General features: G+C 36.7%; 1 protein-coding gene and 1 long non-coding RNA gene across 4 annotated transcripts in view; one reads left to right on the top strand and one right to left on the bottom strand.

Annotated features, from left to right (window-relative positions):
• Window positions 1–396: 396 nt before the first annotated feature.
• Window positions 397–17,167, bottom strand: part of LOC144971907 (uncharacterized) — a 29,079-nt gene continuing 12,308 nt past the window's right edge. For all 3 annotated transcript variants that reach the window (XM_078912981.1, XM_078912998.1, XM_078912989.1), the window contains exons 3-6: window positions 11,044–11,159; window positions 6,935–6,995; window positions 5,370–5,576; window positions 397–3,682 (exon numbers count right to left, since the gene is read on the bottom strand). In XM_078912981.1, the coding sequence (XP_078769107.1) occupies window positions 3,488–3,682; window positions 5,370–5,576; window positions 6,935–6,995; window positions 11,044–11,159 (579 nt within the window). In that variant the 3' untranslated portion in view covers window positions 397–3,487. The remainder of the gene's footprint in view (window positions 3,683–5,369; window positions 5,577–6,934; window positions 6,996–11,043; window positions 11,160–17,167) is intronic.
• Window positions 12,076–15,713, top strand: LOC144971888 (uncharacterized). Its single transcript, XR_013645187.1, has 3 exons — window positions 12,076–12,327; window positions 13,514–13,693; window positions 14,024–15,713. It is a non-coding gene; the product is annotated as an uncharacterized LOC144971888 (long non-coding RNA).

The following is a 17,167-nucleotide window of genomic DNA, read 5'->3' as shown; positions in this document are numbered from 1 at the left end:
GATGGATAAAAATTTTAGGTGATCTCAAACTATGTACATTGATGGTGTGCTCTTGGAATCAGCATCTGTTCCCTAATTGAACCCGTACCCTATATCTTCCTTTTTCTTGGGTATCTTAACAAGTAATTCTAGAATATTTTGACTACTCACATTTGCCCTGTTTACTGGCACTGAAATAACTTAAATGTGTTACAAGCGCCGTAACGCCCTTTAAATAAACAAAATTTCATATTTCTGATAATTCTAATTTTAAGTTCACTTTTTTGCGTCGGCTTCACTCCGCCCAGTTGGACGGGATGAAGAGAATGCAGATATTATCCCCACCCCTATTAACGACTCAATTTATCGCACTCATCCACTGTGTATTGAAGAATGACTTTGAAATGATCTGTAATGTTTTTTAAGATGCCAATTTATTTTATTGTTCTTCATAGCTTCATTTATATGGATAAATAAAACAAAAAAGAATTGAAATTGAAAGGAACATCGTACACATTTTATTGTCGCCGTCGTTGTTTTGTCGTAATGTTATTGTTATTGTTGTTACTGTTGCTGCTGCTGTTGTTGTTGTTGTTGTTGTTGTTAATGGGCTTGAAAGTATGACGGCATTGTTTTTTTTCCATTTCAATGAAAAAAATGTTTGTGTCATAAAGTATTGGTTAACAAATAAACAGTACTGTTCATTTGATATGAGTGTTGTTAATTTTTTTTTTACTTTATTTTAATTTGAGAGCATTTTCTACTTATGTCATTTGAAGAGAAGATCAATTAGTTGAGATTCATTTTCAATCGAACGGTTATTGAAGTCGAATTTTTCTGGTCAAAATGAAACTAAAAAGGTTTTGTCATAGAACGGCAGAAACGAGAGGCAAAAAGACCATTAAATAAGATATGCAGCTATGTGGTCTGATGGAATGACACTCGGATCGGAAGGTCCTGGTTTCGAGCCTCGCTCGGCGCATAGTTGAGTCCTTGGAAAAGGCTCTTTGCTCACATTCTCTCATCATACTCAGGTGTACCTGGCCGTTTACAGCGTTGTCTATGTTGGAAAAAAATTGCAATATCGCCTAACAGGCGTCATGTCTCGTTCTACATGTTACGTGTTGCTGTTGATCAGCGCTGTAAAGCGCTTTGAGCACGATTAGTGGATATTGCTCTATATAAAAGCTCAAGTTTAAATATAAATATATATAAAATATAAAATATATGAAATATATTTAATTTGGCTGCAGTGTTTTAGCAATAAATTAGTGGAGCAGGATCTTATTATCACTTAAAATAACTGGAATAGAAAACAATAGAGGACCTGGCATTTTTGCAGCGATGGGAAATCAGTACCAGATCTCATACTTACTTGGCAGATGGCGCTAATTTCAGACAGCCCCCCCCACACACACACACACACACACACACACACACACACATACACATACACATTGTGGCACTCCTCTACTCAATTTGTTTCATGTTAGTGATATAGCACTTGACTCTCAAAGTAACAAATTGAGTAACAGGCTATGGTGTAGGTTAAACATCTTAAAAGGTGTGTATGAAACAGCGCTTGACAAACTAGAAAGAAAATTATAATACTTGCAGACTGGTAAACAGAAGGTCTGAAGTTTGGTCCCCAGTCGAGGTAGCCAATTTTTGGGGTGAGTTTTTTTCTTGTATTATTATTCTCTCTGCTTTGCCCGGTACTGCCTAACACAATAGGATTTCCGCAGTCTTGGGCTTTAGGATTCCATACGCAAACTTTGGAGCGTGAGCTGGTGCAATATAAATACTTTCGAATTTTAAAATGCAAGAGTGCATGAATTCTATTAGTGATTCCTTGAAATCCTTTCTTTAAAAAATATAGCATTGTGGAGAACATTGTGCTTATTTGAGTCAATAAAAAAATTGATACGGTGCACAACTCTACTGAAAGATTTGAAAATTAGAAATGTATTTTTTACAGATAGATAAACAGATAACTTGATTTCCTTTTATAATTTAAAGTCAGTTTGAATGTTCGTTGAGTCACACAGATATCATGAAATACGTACCGACGACACAAAACAGTCCCAAAATCAACCAATTTCGTCACTGTAAAAAGTTGTCAGTTTGCGTCATCTATTTATGACATCAAGTATTATTATTACTTCCGTTATGTTGTTGATTTCGCGGTGATCAGTTTTGTTCTAATTGCGTGTATGTTTGTGTGTGTGTGTGTATGTGTGTATGTTTGTGTGTGTGTTGTGTGTGGTGTATACATGTGTGTGTGTGTGTGTGTGTGTTGGCATTTTTCAGCAAATCGTGGCATTCATAGTGATATTATTCACTTGATCACATAAAGGTATTTCAGTCGCCATTTTGATTCTTTTTTTACTATTAGGGTTAGCTCGAGAGGTTAGTCATAAGTGTTATTAAAGGTGCTAGGGTGTTTGTTTTTCCATAAGTTAAGTAAAGGGGAGACATTCCGAAAGCTCCTACATCCCCAGTATTCCTTAAATTTGTATTTTCACCGTTGATATTTTGTCAGGCATTTTAAAAACTCTAGAACAAACCTTGATAGATTTGTGAAAGTTTAAAATTTCCTAATTTGACCATTGTTTTGATTTTCGGCCGCCATTGTGATTTGTTAAGTATTGAAAGGTAGTGCAAAGAAGTCCTAGAGTTGTTTTTTTACTATTAGGGTTAGCTCGAGAGGTTAGTCATAAGTGTTATTAAAGGTGCTAGGGTGTTTGTTTTTCCATAAGTTAAGTAAAGGGGAGACATTCCGAAAGATCCTACATCCCCAGTATTCTTTAAATTTGTATTTTCACCTTTGATCTTTTGTCAGGCGTTTATTTATTCAATTTGTCATGATTTTTTCTATTAGGGTAAGCTCGAGATCGGATGATTTTTTCCTATTAGGGTTAGTCATTAGTCTTATTAAACTGCTAGGGTGTTTGTTTTTCCTATTAGGGTTAATTAAAGGTACTAGGTTTAATTTTTTCATGGGGTTAGTTGAGGGAATATATTATTAAATATATTATTGGGCCACACAGAAAAATCAACCGAAGATATACCAAATTACACAGACAACGTTGTTTACCAATCTGCCTTCATTAAATGATGGTGAGTACAGTATCGAATGAAAATAGTTCTTTCCCCGCAAAATTGCGGGCTTTTTACAAGTATGTTTTAAATTTTGCTTCTTCCTACTGAAAGAAATCTAAATTAAAAATTTTGTCAACAAGCCTTTTGTTTAGACTAAATTAAATACCTTACAATTTCATGCCACAAGTCCATCTGTATAAACGTATTACTGGGAAAGTTTATTATAAGATTGTATTAGATGAATCGTCTTTTCTCATTTAATTATATTTTGCGTGTTCTGGTCGAATACTAAACAATTCCACAAATATCAATCAACTGTCTGTTTTTCCCTTCATCATTTTCTAAATAAAATCTTTGAAATTCGGACAATCCGATTATTTCCAGTCAGGCCATGTCGACTATCTGATTATTCCTGGTAGACACCGAAGACCATTCCTACAACACAAAGATTTCCCTTGTTGTAGACGTAGGACGCATAATTGTCGCATCCTTGGTTCCATAGACAGCGGGAGGAGACTTGCATTGACTGGTTTCTTCGTTCCCCAATCATAACCGTGGAGACAATTTTAAATCGATGTAGATCAAGTTGCCTAACTCTGTCCTGTGGAGAAAAAAAATGTATATGTTTTATATATATATATATATATATATATATATATATATATATATATATATATATATATATATATACATATATTCAATTTTCAAGCACTGTTGGTGAAACTGCAATAGATAAATACAGACATCTATATACTTAATTATGATTCTAAAAGACCAGAATGTTCTGATCACATTTTGGATAGGAACAACTTAAAATTTCAATTTAATGATATTGATATGATTTGTAAACATTTGAGTGTATTCCTCTAGTGGGATCTTGTGCCGGTGTCATTTAGGTAATCTCAAACTAAGTACACTGATAGTTTACTCTTTGAATCTACATCTGTTCCCTATTTGTACCATTCCCATTTGTCTTACTTTTCCTCAAGTCCTTTTATTGTACATCTAGACTGTTTAACTATCCCCTTTTCATCCTTTTACTGGCGCTGATATGACCTAAATGTGTTGCATGCGCCGTAAAACCCTTAAAAACAAAAAAACAAGCATCTCTTTTAGGTCCCGGACGACATGAATATATTATGAGCATACTCCCAGGTTTCAAGAAAAACTTAAAGTGTCTCCACCGAGATGGGATACCATTTCTAACCCAATCAAGGGAGTAGAAATTCAACCGATTACAATACCAACCATTTCTTATTATACTTAAACATCAAAAGTCTAGGTGGGGTTCCTGAGCTCCCACAGTGGGCACTGAGACAATTACTGTCTTCTTTCTTCTTATATTTGTTTTTTTAATGCACTTTGTCTTTGCCTTGGAATGAGATTACTTGGTTTTGTCCTAGCCCTGGCCGGATATCTTGGCTGGGAGGAAAACATTCAAATGTATAGTTAGAGTTCTGAGAGATGATATTTTTGTCTTGTAAATCATTTCTCTGTTTTGCACTGTATTATTTTCTGTTTTACGTGATTTGTAAACATTTGAGTGTGTTCTTCTTGGCGGGGACCTGTGCTTGTGTCTGGATAAGACATTCAGGTGATCTCAAAATAAGTTCACTGATAGTGTGCTCTTGGAATCTACATTTGTTCCCTCATTGAACCAATTCCCCTGTGTCTTAGTTTTTTCTTGGATGCTTTAATTGTAATTCTATAAAAAAAATTACTGGCGCTGATATGATCTGCACGTGTTGCAAGCGCCGTAAACCCCTTAAAAATAAAAACAAAACAAAACAATCATCAAAAGCGAAAATGTGTGCCATAAAGTTATATAGTTGAACACTGACCAAGCACCCTTTTTTTTAAATTTTGGCCAGATGTTTCACTTAAAATATTGAGAAATGACCCCAAATTGTGAAATAATCAAACCTAATACTTCCAAGAATTCTAGGCTTTAATAGTTTTTGACTAGTTTGGGGTTATCGCAATTTACTTACATTTAAAGTTTAAAATGTTAACGCAAAAGCAAAACATCGCCTTTCGTCAAAGTTTGGTAGTAAACTGCTAACTGCTAATCTTGAAAATAGCATATACACGCCGTGCATACACATAATAAACACACTGAATCAAATGTATACAGTTGTAGTATACAAACAACTGCCAATCGTCAAAATAGAAATAGAACACATTTATATGAACACACAAACACACAAACCCACGCGCGCGCGCGCACACACACACACACACACACACACATACACACACACAGACATCATATAGACATTCAGATTTACCTTGATGATATCACTAAGGCTAACACATGTGTCTCCCATCATCCCATTGATGTACTTCTTCCCGTTTAGATTCTCGTGCAAGACTTGCTTGATGATTTCTGTCACTTGAGCAGGTCTGAAGACAGTGTCGGGCTCCAATTTGTACGTATTCTCGTATTCGATTGGAGGGTGAAGGTCACCGGAAGTTGCCACGCTGTGGCGGTCATGCTGAAATTGAGAAAAAGAGAACATATCAATGACAAATCGATTGATTCAATCCAGCATTGTTGTCACTGCACATTTACAAAGAACTGGTGGTTCTATATTAATAGCAGTAATATCCATCCTAACTATAAATATTTCAATGTAATTCGTGCGTCAGAAAATGGGTTACAGTGGTAGACGTAGCTACACTTATAATAAATGTCGTTCTAACTATAACTAGCTGGCCTAACTATAAACATTTCAATGTAATTCATGCGTCAGAAAATGGGTTACAGTGGTAGACGTAGCTACACTTATAATAAATGTCGTTCTAACTATAACTAGCTGTCCTAACTATAAATATTTCAATGTAATTCGTGCGTCAGAAAATGGGTTACAGTGGTAGACGTAGCTACACTTATAATAAATGTGGTTCTAACTATAACTAGCTGTCCTTACTATAAATATTTCAATGTAATTCATGCGTCAGAAAATGGGTTACAGTGGTAGACGTAGCTACACTTATAATAAATGTGGTTCTAATGAACTGAGCATTATGAATTCTGTAGTTTTGACCTTTTTGCTTTGGCCAATACTTATTCTGCCTGATGGAGTGACAATAGTCTAGGAGAGATCGAGCTCGATTTGCAAGAGAAGAATTTGATATAAAATTCATTGTGACCTGTGTTTGTCAAATGTTGATAAAACCAAAATTCAGAAGAATAGAGTCTTCATAAAAATCTGAAGAGTTGTGCATGAAATAGTGCCAGACAAAGCACAAAGGAAAATTCAAGACACAAAATCATCCCAAAACATCAGCCTGCTTTGACATGGGGTCGATCAGAACTGGTAGAACGTCTGGCTGTTAATATAGAAGAAATGATTTTGACGTCACTCAACTTTTTAAAAATTGTTTTAGCGATCCATTTTTATAAGTAGTTCTCACTACATTGTATCAATCAGATTATAAACATTTAAGGTTACACATAGTTTTGTGTGTTGGTATGTTATATCCGGCTGGCAGACGTTGTGAGTATTTTAACTAAACGCATAGCGTCAATCGGCTGGGGCTCGATCCCCTCCCTAGGCAGGCTGTGATATTTTAGGATGATTTAAATGGTAGAACGTTTGGACTGATCAAGAGGTCTGAGGTTCGATCCCCAAGCTGATTTTTTACTTGTATCTTTCTTTGATTTATTTGGCATTGTTCCTTGTGCATTCATTTTTTTCAAATTTTCAGTTTACACCAGTGCCTGCTCCCAAATTGTCTTTTAAAATGTCATCAGTAATACCCTATCGTTTCCAACAACCGAATGCAAATGATTTTACCTCGCACACCATCCTCTTGTACATTAGAGATTAAATTACCAGCCATTACTAACCTCTCTTTTGGATCCCGCTCTGGGTCTTCCCCCATGATGTCCTTTGGCAGCTGTGTCTCGACTGCAATTGAAGGAATGAAAATCATTTTAACAGTATGATCTAGTATAAGAATTAATTGCTATGTCTTTTTTCTAGCCAGTATAAGAATGAATTGCTATGTCTTATTTTCTAGGCAGTATAAGAATGAATTGCTATGTCTTATTTTCTAGCCAGTATAAGAATGAATTGCTATGTCTTATTTTCTAGCCAGTATAAGAATGAATTGCTATGTCTTATTTTCTAGCCAGTATAAGAATGAATTACTATGTCTTATTTTCTAGACAGTATAAGAATGGATTGCTATGTCTTATTTTCTAGGCAGTTAAGCTAGTTCATAGACAACACTTCTGTTTCAAGTCCGATGGTTTAGATAGTGAAATCAAGACCTCCCTATCTGCACAAGTCCAATAAAGCCGTGTGACTCTGAAAGACTATACTTCTTTATGAAAAGATACACAACGTATGCAAATGTTCGCTTACAATATTAGATAATAGAGGTATTCCAATACCATTGTTAATATATTTGATAATTCCAATATAGTGATTACGTGAGTCTCCTTTCATCTGTCTCTTTCGACTCATATTATGTGACTCAGCGCGTGGCAACTTACAAAGGTTAACTTTTGTCAGATTTCTAGTACGTCACAGACAACTCAGAAATTGGTTATAATTGACTATTGCAAAGATATCTAGACCCTCTATAATTGATTTTTATGACTGAAATGTGCGCTTTAGTATTTTTTTTTCTCATTTAACAGGTCAATTCAGTGTGAACGAATGGTGTCAAAATCAGCATTTCTACATGAAAGATAACAGACAAACCCCAGAGTTTATCTTGCTTAATTCCTGACATTGGCAACTTTATCGTGTACTTGGTCAACCCAAAGATAAGACAAAGATTTATCCACTTCCACATGTAAACGAAATATTGCTGGTCTGTAGCAACCATGAAATCGATAGCCCGTGAATCAATCTATAGATAAGCCGGTTTTACCGGATTGGTGTACGAAAATATTGCTGTAACTTCTTCTTCCTTTTCTTCTTACTCCTCGTCTTCCCCCTCCCCCTCCTCCTCCTCCTCCGTCTCCTCCTCCTACTCCTCCTCCTCCTACTCCTCCTACTCCTCCTCCTCCGTCTCCTCCTCCTACTCCTCCTCCTATTTTTCTTCTTCGTCTTCACCTCTCCTATTCCTCTTCTCCTTTTCATTCGCATTCTTCCTTGTGCTTTTTATCTTCTTCTCCTTTGGGGGGGGGGGGGGGGGGGGGGGGGGTTTGTATTAGTTCTTTGGGTGTTGTGATTTTTTTCTTGTTATTTTGTTGTTTGTTTTTGTTTTGTTTATATTGTTTGTTTGTTTTTTTTTTCTTGTTTATTTTTTGGGGGTTTTTTTTGTTTTTGTTTTGTTTTTGTTTTTTACAGAAATGTGTTGACAAAGTCCTTGACAGCCATAAATCCCATGGAGCTGGGCTTTATTCCAGTTCAGTAGTGATTAACATTTGCTTGCTACCCTTGGGATAGGACTCCTGTCTGTCGTTTTAAATTCAGCTACCAAATTACTTCTGGGTGGACAGGCTGGGATCAAAAGAAAGCTCGATGCTGCCTGGAACGATACAAGTCCCATTGCATTGAGGCAAGAACTCTATCACTGAGCTGACATTAAAAAATAATAAATATGAACATTTCCACATGTTTACCATGCTCAATATGATTCAAATATTTCAATTATCCTCCAGCAGGCCATCTGGAATTATAATTCCATTTTATACAGTACCAGTCGCCTGTTAGGCGCCCTTTTTGTATTAATACTCTTACAATATCCGTCACTGCCTATAGCCTGATACTCGTTCAAACCGTAGTCGAGCCGCGGAGTGTCTTACCCAATGACACAACGTCGGAACCAGAATTTTCCACGATCACCGTCACTCTTCCAGTCACTGAGATCGCTTGACAGTTGTGGCACTGAGACACCGACCCCCTTTTATCGCCCCTCCTCTGTCAACAAGAATTTAGGTCTCAAGAAGTGGAGGCAATGGCTTATATATTATCCCCCCCCCCCCCTACTCCATTTGGTATTTTGTCAAGATGAACTAGCAATGGAATTTAAAGTGAGAACTTTTAGAATTACAAAATTTGAGACGAAGTAGTGTGAGGACATGCATTCAGTCTTTTCGATTGGGAGGATTGATTCAAATCGAAAGTCATAATTTAGTAGTCCTTCGGCGTCATTAGGCCCATAAAGCCGGAGTTTTTCCCGGTTTCTATAGCGTAAAACTGGCAATAGAAATTGCTTGCCACCCTTTGGATAGTACGCAGTTTCTATCGCAAAGTACTTTCCGCCAGATCTAACAGACCCGGCTACTCAATCACTCCTGGGTGGAGAAAAAAAATCTTGACTGCACCTTGGGGTCGATTTTAATCCTTTGAAACGAGTGCTCAATTAATCTATCAGGACCCCCTCACAATTTAGACTTTAAAGTCAACTTCAGAAGGTATCTGGTACATTTCGATATAATACCAGATTGAAAAGGTTGACCACATAATATAGAAGGAACGACATTGACGTCACTCAGCTCTTTGTTATCGTTTTTATACATCCATTTTGGTGATAAGTTCTCACGAAGTTATATCAATCAGACCAGAAACGTTAAAGGTTACACAGTGTTTTGTGTTGGTGCCTTATATTCGTCTGGCGGATGTTGTAAGTACTTTATATAAACGCATAGAATCAATAGCATGCCTTGGAGTTGGATGGAGGTTTTTTTATGGGTGGGTGGGGGGAGGGAGGGGGGGGGGTTAATGGCAAAGATGATTAATGCCTCAAGGCATTGGCTCGTCTTTCACTGAATTGTAAAAGACAAAGGCGATTGTGACAAATGTCATTTTTATGCTACAGATGATGGGAGACAAAAATATCGATTGGTTTTGAAAAATTGCTTGAACACAACGACTTGTTTCGTCTTGCTCCGCTTCTTTATTGACCAGTTAATTGCTATGCGCTGGAAAGACGTGTATTTTTAAATATTGGCCAGAAAGATCGTCCTTCAAATATAGATCGATTTAAATTACCCTCATCTTGTCAAATTTACTTCACAATGCACAAAGGCATCTTATGAAAATTGATACACCGGGGGACATAATGTGTAAATGCTTTGAAATTATGGCTGATTGCAAATTAATGTATCCACATCCAAGAATTTACTAAGTTACACACTCAAACCACTCACTCCTTCAATACACTTTTATATGGACATAATATTGTCTCTCACACAACATTCCTCCATTTCATCTCTCTCTCTCTCTCTCTCTCTCTCTCTCTCTCTCTCTCTCTCTCTCTCTCTCTCTCTCTCTCTCTCTCTCTCTCTCTCTCTTTCTTTCTTTCTCTCTCTCTCTCTCTCTCTCTCTCTCTCTCTCTCTCTCTCTCTCTCTCTCTCTCTCTCTCTCTCTCTTTCTTTCTTTCTTTACAAGAAGACAAACAAAAGGGAATATACGCAACAATGCGATGTTGTTTTGTTTTGGTTTTGGTTTTTTTTTCATTTTGAATGTAACTAAAATCTACTTTTAATCTCTCTTAATTATATTAATGTTTTATGATATTATTTTATTAACTGACTTTAACGATGATTTTGTGGGAAAACTGTACAACTGGGGTGTTACAACACAGTATTTGACCAATATTGAATATTTCGTAACCTCCGAGAAGTCCTCCCAGGTCAAAAACTGTATATTATATTTTTCATGTAAAAAAAAAAAGGAATAAGCAATTGAATTTTTTAACGTGAGCATTTATAAAGGGCAGTTACCACGAAACGTGCCCAAAGCGGTTTACAGGCGGTCCCTAGCCAACAGCAACACACATGAAGGACGAGACATGACGCCTGTTAGACGATATTGCAATTTTCCGACAACGCTGTTAACGCCCAGATACTCATTTTACACCTAAGTACGAATGTAAGTAAAGAGTATTTTCCAAGGACTCGACTAATGGCTGCTCAGAGAGCGATTCTAATCTAGGACCTTCCGATCCGAAGGCGAGTTTCATATCACAAGACCATATGGCCGCACAGTCACTGACCTGTGATGACTTATCCTACGATGTCTCTCCGGCTTAGACGTACTGTCACTCCCGTCATGCTTGGTCTTCTGGGAATCTTTTTCACCAGTGTGATTATGTGAAAAATGGCTGTGGCCCTGAAAACAACAGGGTGAGAAACACAAATAAAGGTTTTCACGGAAGTATAAGGTATCAAACATACTGGCAAATGGGGATAAGACCTCATTCCTTTACAAGCCGATCCACTGCTTGTCTCGTTTAATCTCCAGAGCGAGAGTGATACTGATAGTTTGCGACCCACCGGGTAAAACTGGTACAGAACTCGAGGGTTTCTAGCACCCCGAATTCCACCACGCTTTGCAATAGGACACGCTGGAGTAGTCCTTCAGAGCCATTAGGCCAATAGAGCCGGAGTTTATCCCTGTTTCCATAGCGTGAAACGGACAAAAGCAGTTGATTGTTACCCTTCGGATAGGACGCTTGTCTATCGCAAAGTACTTTCCGCCAGATCTATCAGACCCAGCCACTCAATAACTGCTGGGTAGACAAGGGGAGAGGGGGGGGGGGTCATAAAAAATCTCGACTGCACCCGGGATCGATCTCGTTCTCTGGAGTGGGGTGACCGAATTTTATCTACATAATACCTCATGGCCATGATCATCGGATTTCGACAAGCTCGGTTTCTATCATGCTTTTTTTTGCTTCTGTCGAGATCGTGCTGGAATCTGGCGAGTAATGTATTGTGTCAGTGTAAAGAGGATGTTAAAACGTGAATTAAAAGTTAAATATCGAGGTCGTCCTATTCTAGCCGTGCATATAAAATAGCAAAATATGTGACACCTTAGCATATACAAGATATCAGCTTCGCTCGGTTAGATACCTACTGTAAATTGGAATCATACCCACAAATATTAGAGTTGAGCCAACATTTTTGCTTCATATAAAGAAGAAAGAATATAAATTCTTAAGGAATTAAAAAATAATACCTATAACAAACCTCCGATCACTCTTTGCCATCTGATTCACTCCAATAGAATAATGGCTACGCTTATTTGTACTACCACTGCAAATAACGCCAGAGCTTATTTGTACTCTTACTAAAAATAGAATTTGCGTAATTACTAAAAATATAACATTTTATACGGATAGAACTGCAATATACAATGAATTATCTGGAAGTCTGGAAGTCAAAAAGTGACCACTTCATCTCATCACAATCACATTATAACTATTATTACAAGTTGATTTTGACGGACTTTGGTAATTCTTCACTCTTTTCAAGTCACAGAATACTCAGTTTACAAGGTAAGCATACGAAATGCACATTTTAATTCATTTCTTATTTTTATAACTAAACATGCTTTGGGGTTGTGTGTTTGTTGATTGTGCATCAGCTGACGACACATTTGTCGCTACCGCGAATTACTTAACTTTATTACTTTATTTTGTGAAAAATAACAATAACAGGGCTTAAAAAAATTGAAATACTAATTCCCCCCCCCCCCCCCCCAAATAATTTAAATCATCCTTCCATGTCAGGCGATTAAAACCAGGTGTTTCAATGTTCGATCCCCAGAGAAGGCCCTGATCCCCAGTCAAAAGGTTGCTAATTTTATCACGATCAAGGGGTTTCGAGTACTCACGACATTCCAGGCTCAGGGTCCTTTCGCGGGGTTTTAACTTTTAAGCCCAGCAGAGAACTCGCGCAATTCGGTTGGACAGGCCCGATACTATTTTTAGAAGGCCCTGATCCCCAGTCAAAAGGTTGCTAATTTTATCACGATCAAGAGGTTTCGAGTACTCACGACATTCCAGGCTCAGGGTCCTTTAAAAAAATACTTTTCATTCAGTTATTGTTATTATCTTTATTATGGCCGACACATCGTCCATACTTTTTCAAAACTTTTTTTTTTTTTTGGGGGGGGGGGGGCTGTTTTTTTATATCGGAAAATTGGGTTTTGTATGTTATGTTCATGGAGAGAGAGAGAGAGAGAGAGAGAGAGAGAGAGAGAGAGAGAGAGAGAGAGAGAGAGAGGAGAGAGAGAGAGAGAGAGAGAGAAATATTTTATAATGATAAGATATCTGTAGTGGTAGTATTATTAGTAGTTTTGAAATGCCTATGATGATGACAATGTGAGATAATTATATTAGTGTGATTATTTTTATTATATTTTTAAAAATTACGTACGGCTATGTCGTAGTGGTATGACACTCGCTTTTGGACCGGAAGGTCCTGGGCTCGAGCCTCGATCGGCGCATAGTTGAGCCCTTGGAAAAGGCACTTTGCTCACTTTCTCTCACCGGACTCAGTTGTAAAATGTGTACTTGGCCGTTAACTGCGTTGTCTCTGTCCGAAGTAATTGTAATATCGCCTAACAGACGTTATGTCCGTTCAACATGCGAAGTGTTGCTGTTATAAACTTTAGCATTGGCATGTATGTGCCTATTTTGCTGTAGTGAATTTAATTTAATTTTTTGTTTTCATCGACAGCTAACGTGAAAGAACACTGTTGACGTTACTGGTGTCCTGACAATCCATAAAGATGCTGGCTCAAGGGCTATTCTGGCAAGGTGTGTTGAGGCAAACCTTTGCCTGTGGCAAAACTCATCAATCAGCAAACCATCATCTGGGCCAGCAGACCAGAGTGTCTGCAGGCACTTTTTGACAATGGTTAGTAATGTTTTCAAATCTCCATTGCGCCTTTACATTTTTTATTGGTGATCAATAAAATAAATGCTCATTTTTCTAAATGAAAATGGCAAAGCATCATTTGAATTGAATTACTACTGAATGTATTAACTTAACGACAGACTATAGTTTGTTGCCAAGAGTTTTGTTCTATGGATGTAAAACCAATGAAATTTCAAGTGTGTTGGTGTGAATAATGATCATTTTTTAAAAATTGCTATGTCTTTGACAAATGCATTTTATGACAATAATGCCATTTCCAAAAATTGCTAATGAAATGTGTCTCTTTTTTATTTCAATTTTTCCATCCAGAGCAGGATCAACCCTCTTTGTGGAACTACAAAAAAAGTGGTGGCAAACAAGTAGTGTTGACTTTTTCTGTAAGATTTTCAAGGGTTTGGGAAAGCAAATTGCTTTTTATTCAGAGCTAGTGCACTATTTAACTGTTTTATTGTCTAAAATAGAATTGATTTTGCAGTTCAACTTGACTAGATATCTAATTTTATACGACTTGTCTCTCAAGTAGAATAAAAAAATGAAAAATGAGGATAGCGTGCCATATCATATTTTGAAAAATCATTTAATATATCTAGAAATCATCTGTATAACCTATTGTATACAGTAAATAATTAGGTTTTGTGATTATAATGATGAATTCATAAGGTATGACATCATATTTGACCACAAAATTATTTTATCTCTGGGCGTAAAAAAATCAATTTTACAGCATTTTTTTTTTTATCTAAGGGGTATGGGTTAGTGAACTGATTATAATTTTTTTTAGACTTAGATCAATCTACAAAATTTTCGTTTTCTTGTCCTATTACGGTCATATTTTGAAAGTTTGATGGATCATTTCTTTTAGTTGTCTGCAAAATCAGCCTTTTAACTTTATGTCAAATTATAGAAAAAGCTTGCGCTTTCTCAAATGTCTGTTTTATGTCATTTGTCTGATTTTCTAGCAATCCTACCTCAATCATTTTCCTTTAAATTATCTTCAAATTTATTCAGAATCTTTTCTATGATGTGTTTTACATCATGATGTGAGGGTGGTTGGATGGGAGCATCACCCTTGAATCATATACCTATGATGTTCGCATGGGTGTACGATCCGATAGTGATGTCGTTTCTTCTTCTCTTTACTAGCCTATCCTGCTTCTTTGGTTTGTGATTGTATTTTTGACAGGGGATATTTTTTTCCTGTAAATCCTCTGCCTGTTTGTTCTTGGTTATTTATAATTTAGCTTATGATGATATCTTTAGGTTATGATTTTGATTGACATTTGTACTATTTTTGTTAGATTGCTTGTTTTTTTGTTTCAGCGGTCTCTCATATAACCTCAATTGTGTTGGAAGAGACCTAAAGCAACAAACAAACAAACAAAAAACATCATGATGTAAGTGTTTGGGGGTAAATTAAAATTTAGCAATTTTATAAATTTTAAAATTCATTTGTTCCTGTCGATCCGCGCTAAATTTTCAGTTGAAATCAAATAAAAATTCTAAAAAAATTATTCCAAGAGTTTTCATGATATAGCTATTTATGAAAGAAACATTGTGTTTAAATTTGAAAGAAATTTTTATGCTAGTTTTTGGTGCATGTATGTTAGAAATTTTAGGGTTTTACGTCTAATTTTAGCTTATGTTGCCCCTTAAAAAAGTTTTTTTTTTAAATTGTTATTTTTGGTGTTTAGCATCAAATTATACATTACATTATTAGTTCATGAGATATAATTAAAGAATTTTAGAACTATAAAGCATATTTGACCACTAAAGTAATTTTTTGGTGAATAACAGCAGATATTAAATTATTTCGCAATTTTTTTTCTTAGAGGTATGGGTTAGCGAATCGTTTATAATTTTTTTCAGAATTTGATCAATTTATAAAATATTACTGTTTTCTTGTTCCATATTGGTTATACTTGATGAATGTTGGCCTTTGTCTGCATAATTAGCTTTATTATCAAATTAAAGACAAATTTTTCATTTTCTCAAAATTTCATTGTGCGTCATTCTCTGATTTTCTAACATTCACATCTGGATTGTTTCCCATCAGATTGTCTTCAAATTTGGTCAGAATTTTTCTTATGATGTGTTTTGCATCATGATGGTTGGGTTTTGGGCTAAACAAAAATTTAGCAGTTTTATGAATTTTTAAATCAATTTTTTTCCTGTCATTCCACACCGATTTTCTGTAAATCGAAAAAAAGATTCTTAAAAATCTATTTTCAAGACTATTGCTAAACTTATCCATCTTGTTGTAAGAAACATTTTGTGTAAATTTGAAAGAGATCTGTTCGTTGTTTTTTTCTGCATCACTGTAAGAATTTTTGGGGTCTAATCTGAGCTTATATTGTCCCCCTGGTGGTAGGGATTTGGTGGCTAATAGTATTAGCGCTGGTTAGGGACTCAGTAATAGCCATGTCGTAGGAACTCGGCGAGTAAAAGTGCTGGTGATAGGGATTCAACGAGTAAAAGCGCTGGTGGTAGGGACTCAGTGAGTAAAAGCGCTGGTCGTAGGGACTCAGTGAGTAAAAGCGCTGGTCGTAGGGACTCGATGAGTAAAAGCTCTATGACTCGCTGAGTAATAGCGCTGGTGGTAGGGACTCGGTGAGTAAAAGCGCTGGTGGTAGGGGCTCAGTGAGTAATAGCGCTGGTCGTAGGGACTCAGTGAGTAAAAGCTCTATGACTCGGTAATAGCACTGGTGGTAGGGACTCGAAGAGTAAAAGCACTGGTGGTAGGGACTCAGTGAGTAAAAGCTCTATAACTCGGTAATAGCACTGGTGGTAGGGACAGTGTCAGTGAGTAAAAGCGCTGGTGGTAGGGACTTGGTGAGTTATAGCACTGGTGGTAGGGACTCGGTGAGTAAAAGCTCTATGACTCAGTGAGTAAAAGCGCTGGTGGAAGGGACTCGGTGAGTAATTGCACTGGTGGTAGGGACTCGGTGAGTAAAAGCTCTATGACTCAATGAGTAAAAGCGCTGCTGGTAGGGACTGTTTGTGTATTTATTTGTCTTTGAGGGTTTTACGGCGCTTGCAACACATTAAGGTCATATCAGCGCCAGTAAAAAGGAAGAAATGGGATAGTAAAAAGTTATAGAATTCAATTAAAGCACCCAAGAAAAGGTAAGACAAAGGGGAATTTGTTCAAATGGGAAACAGATGTAGATTCCAAGAGCACACCATCAAAGTACTCAGTTTAAGATCACCTAAAAGTCTCATCCAGACACAAGCACAGGTCCCGACTAAGAGGAATACACTCAAATGTTAACAAATCAAATATAATATGTAAATAAAACATAATACAGTACATAACAGAGAGATGATTTACAATGAAAAAAATATCATCTCCCAAAACTAACTATACATTCGACTGCTTCCCTCTCAGCCAGGGGATCCGGCCAGGACCAGGACAAAACCAAGTAATCTCATTCCAAGACAAAGACAGAAAGCATG

The sequence above is a fragment of the Berghia stephanieae genome, chromosome 1 (assembly GCF_034508935.2).
Source record: "Berghia stephanieae isolate SIO BIC M18660-M18661 chromosome 1, UCSD_Bste_1.3, whole genome shotgun sequence".
Lineage (NCBI taxonomy): Eukaryota > Metazoa > Mollusca > Gastropoda > Nudibranchia > Aeolidiidae > Berghia > Berghia stephanieae.
Note: the sequence above shows the minus strand (reverse complement) of the source record. Positions and strands in the feature narration are given on the sequence as shown.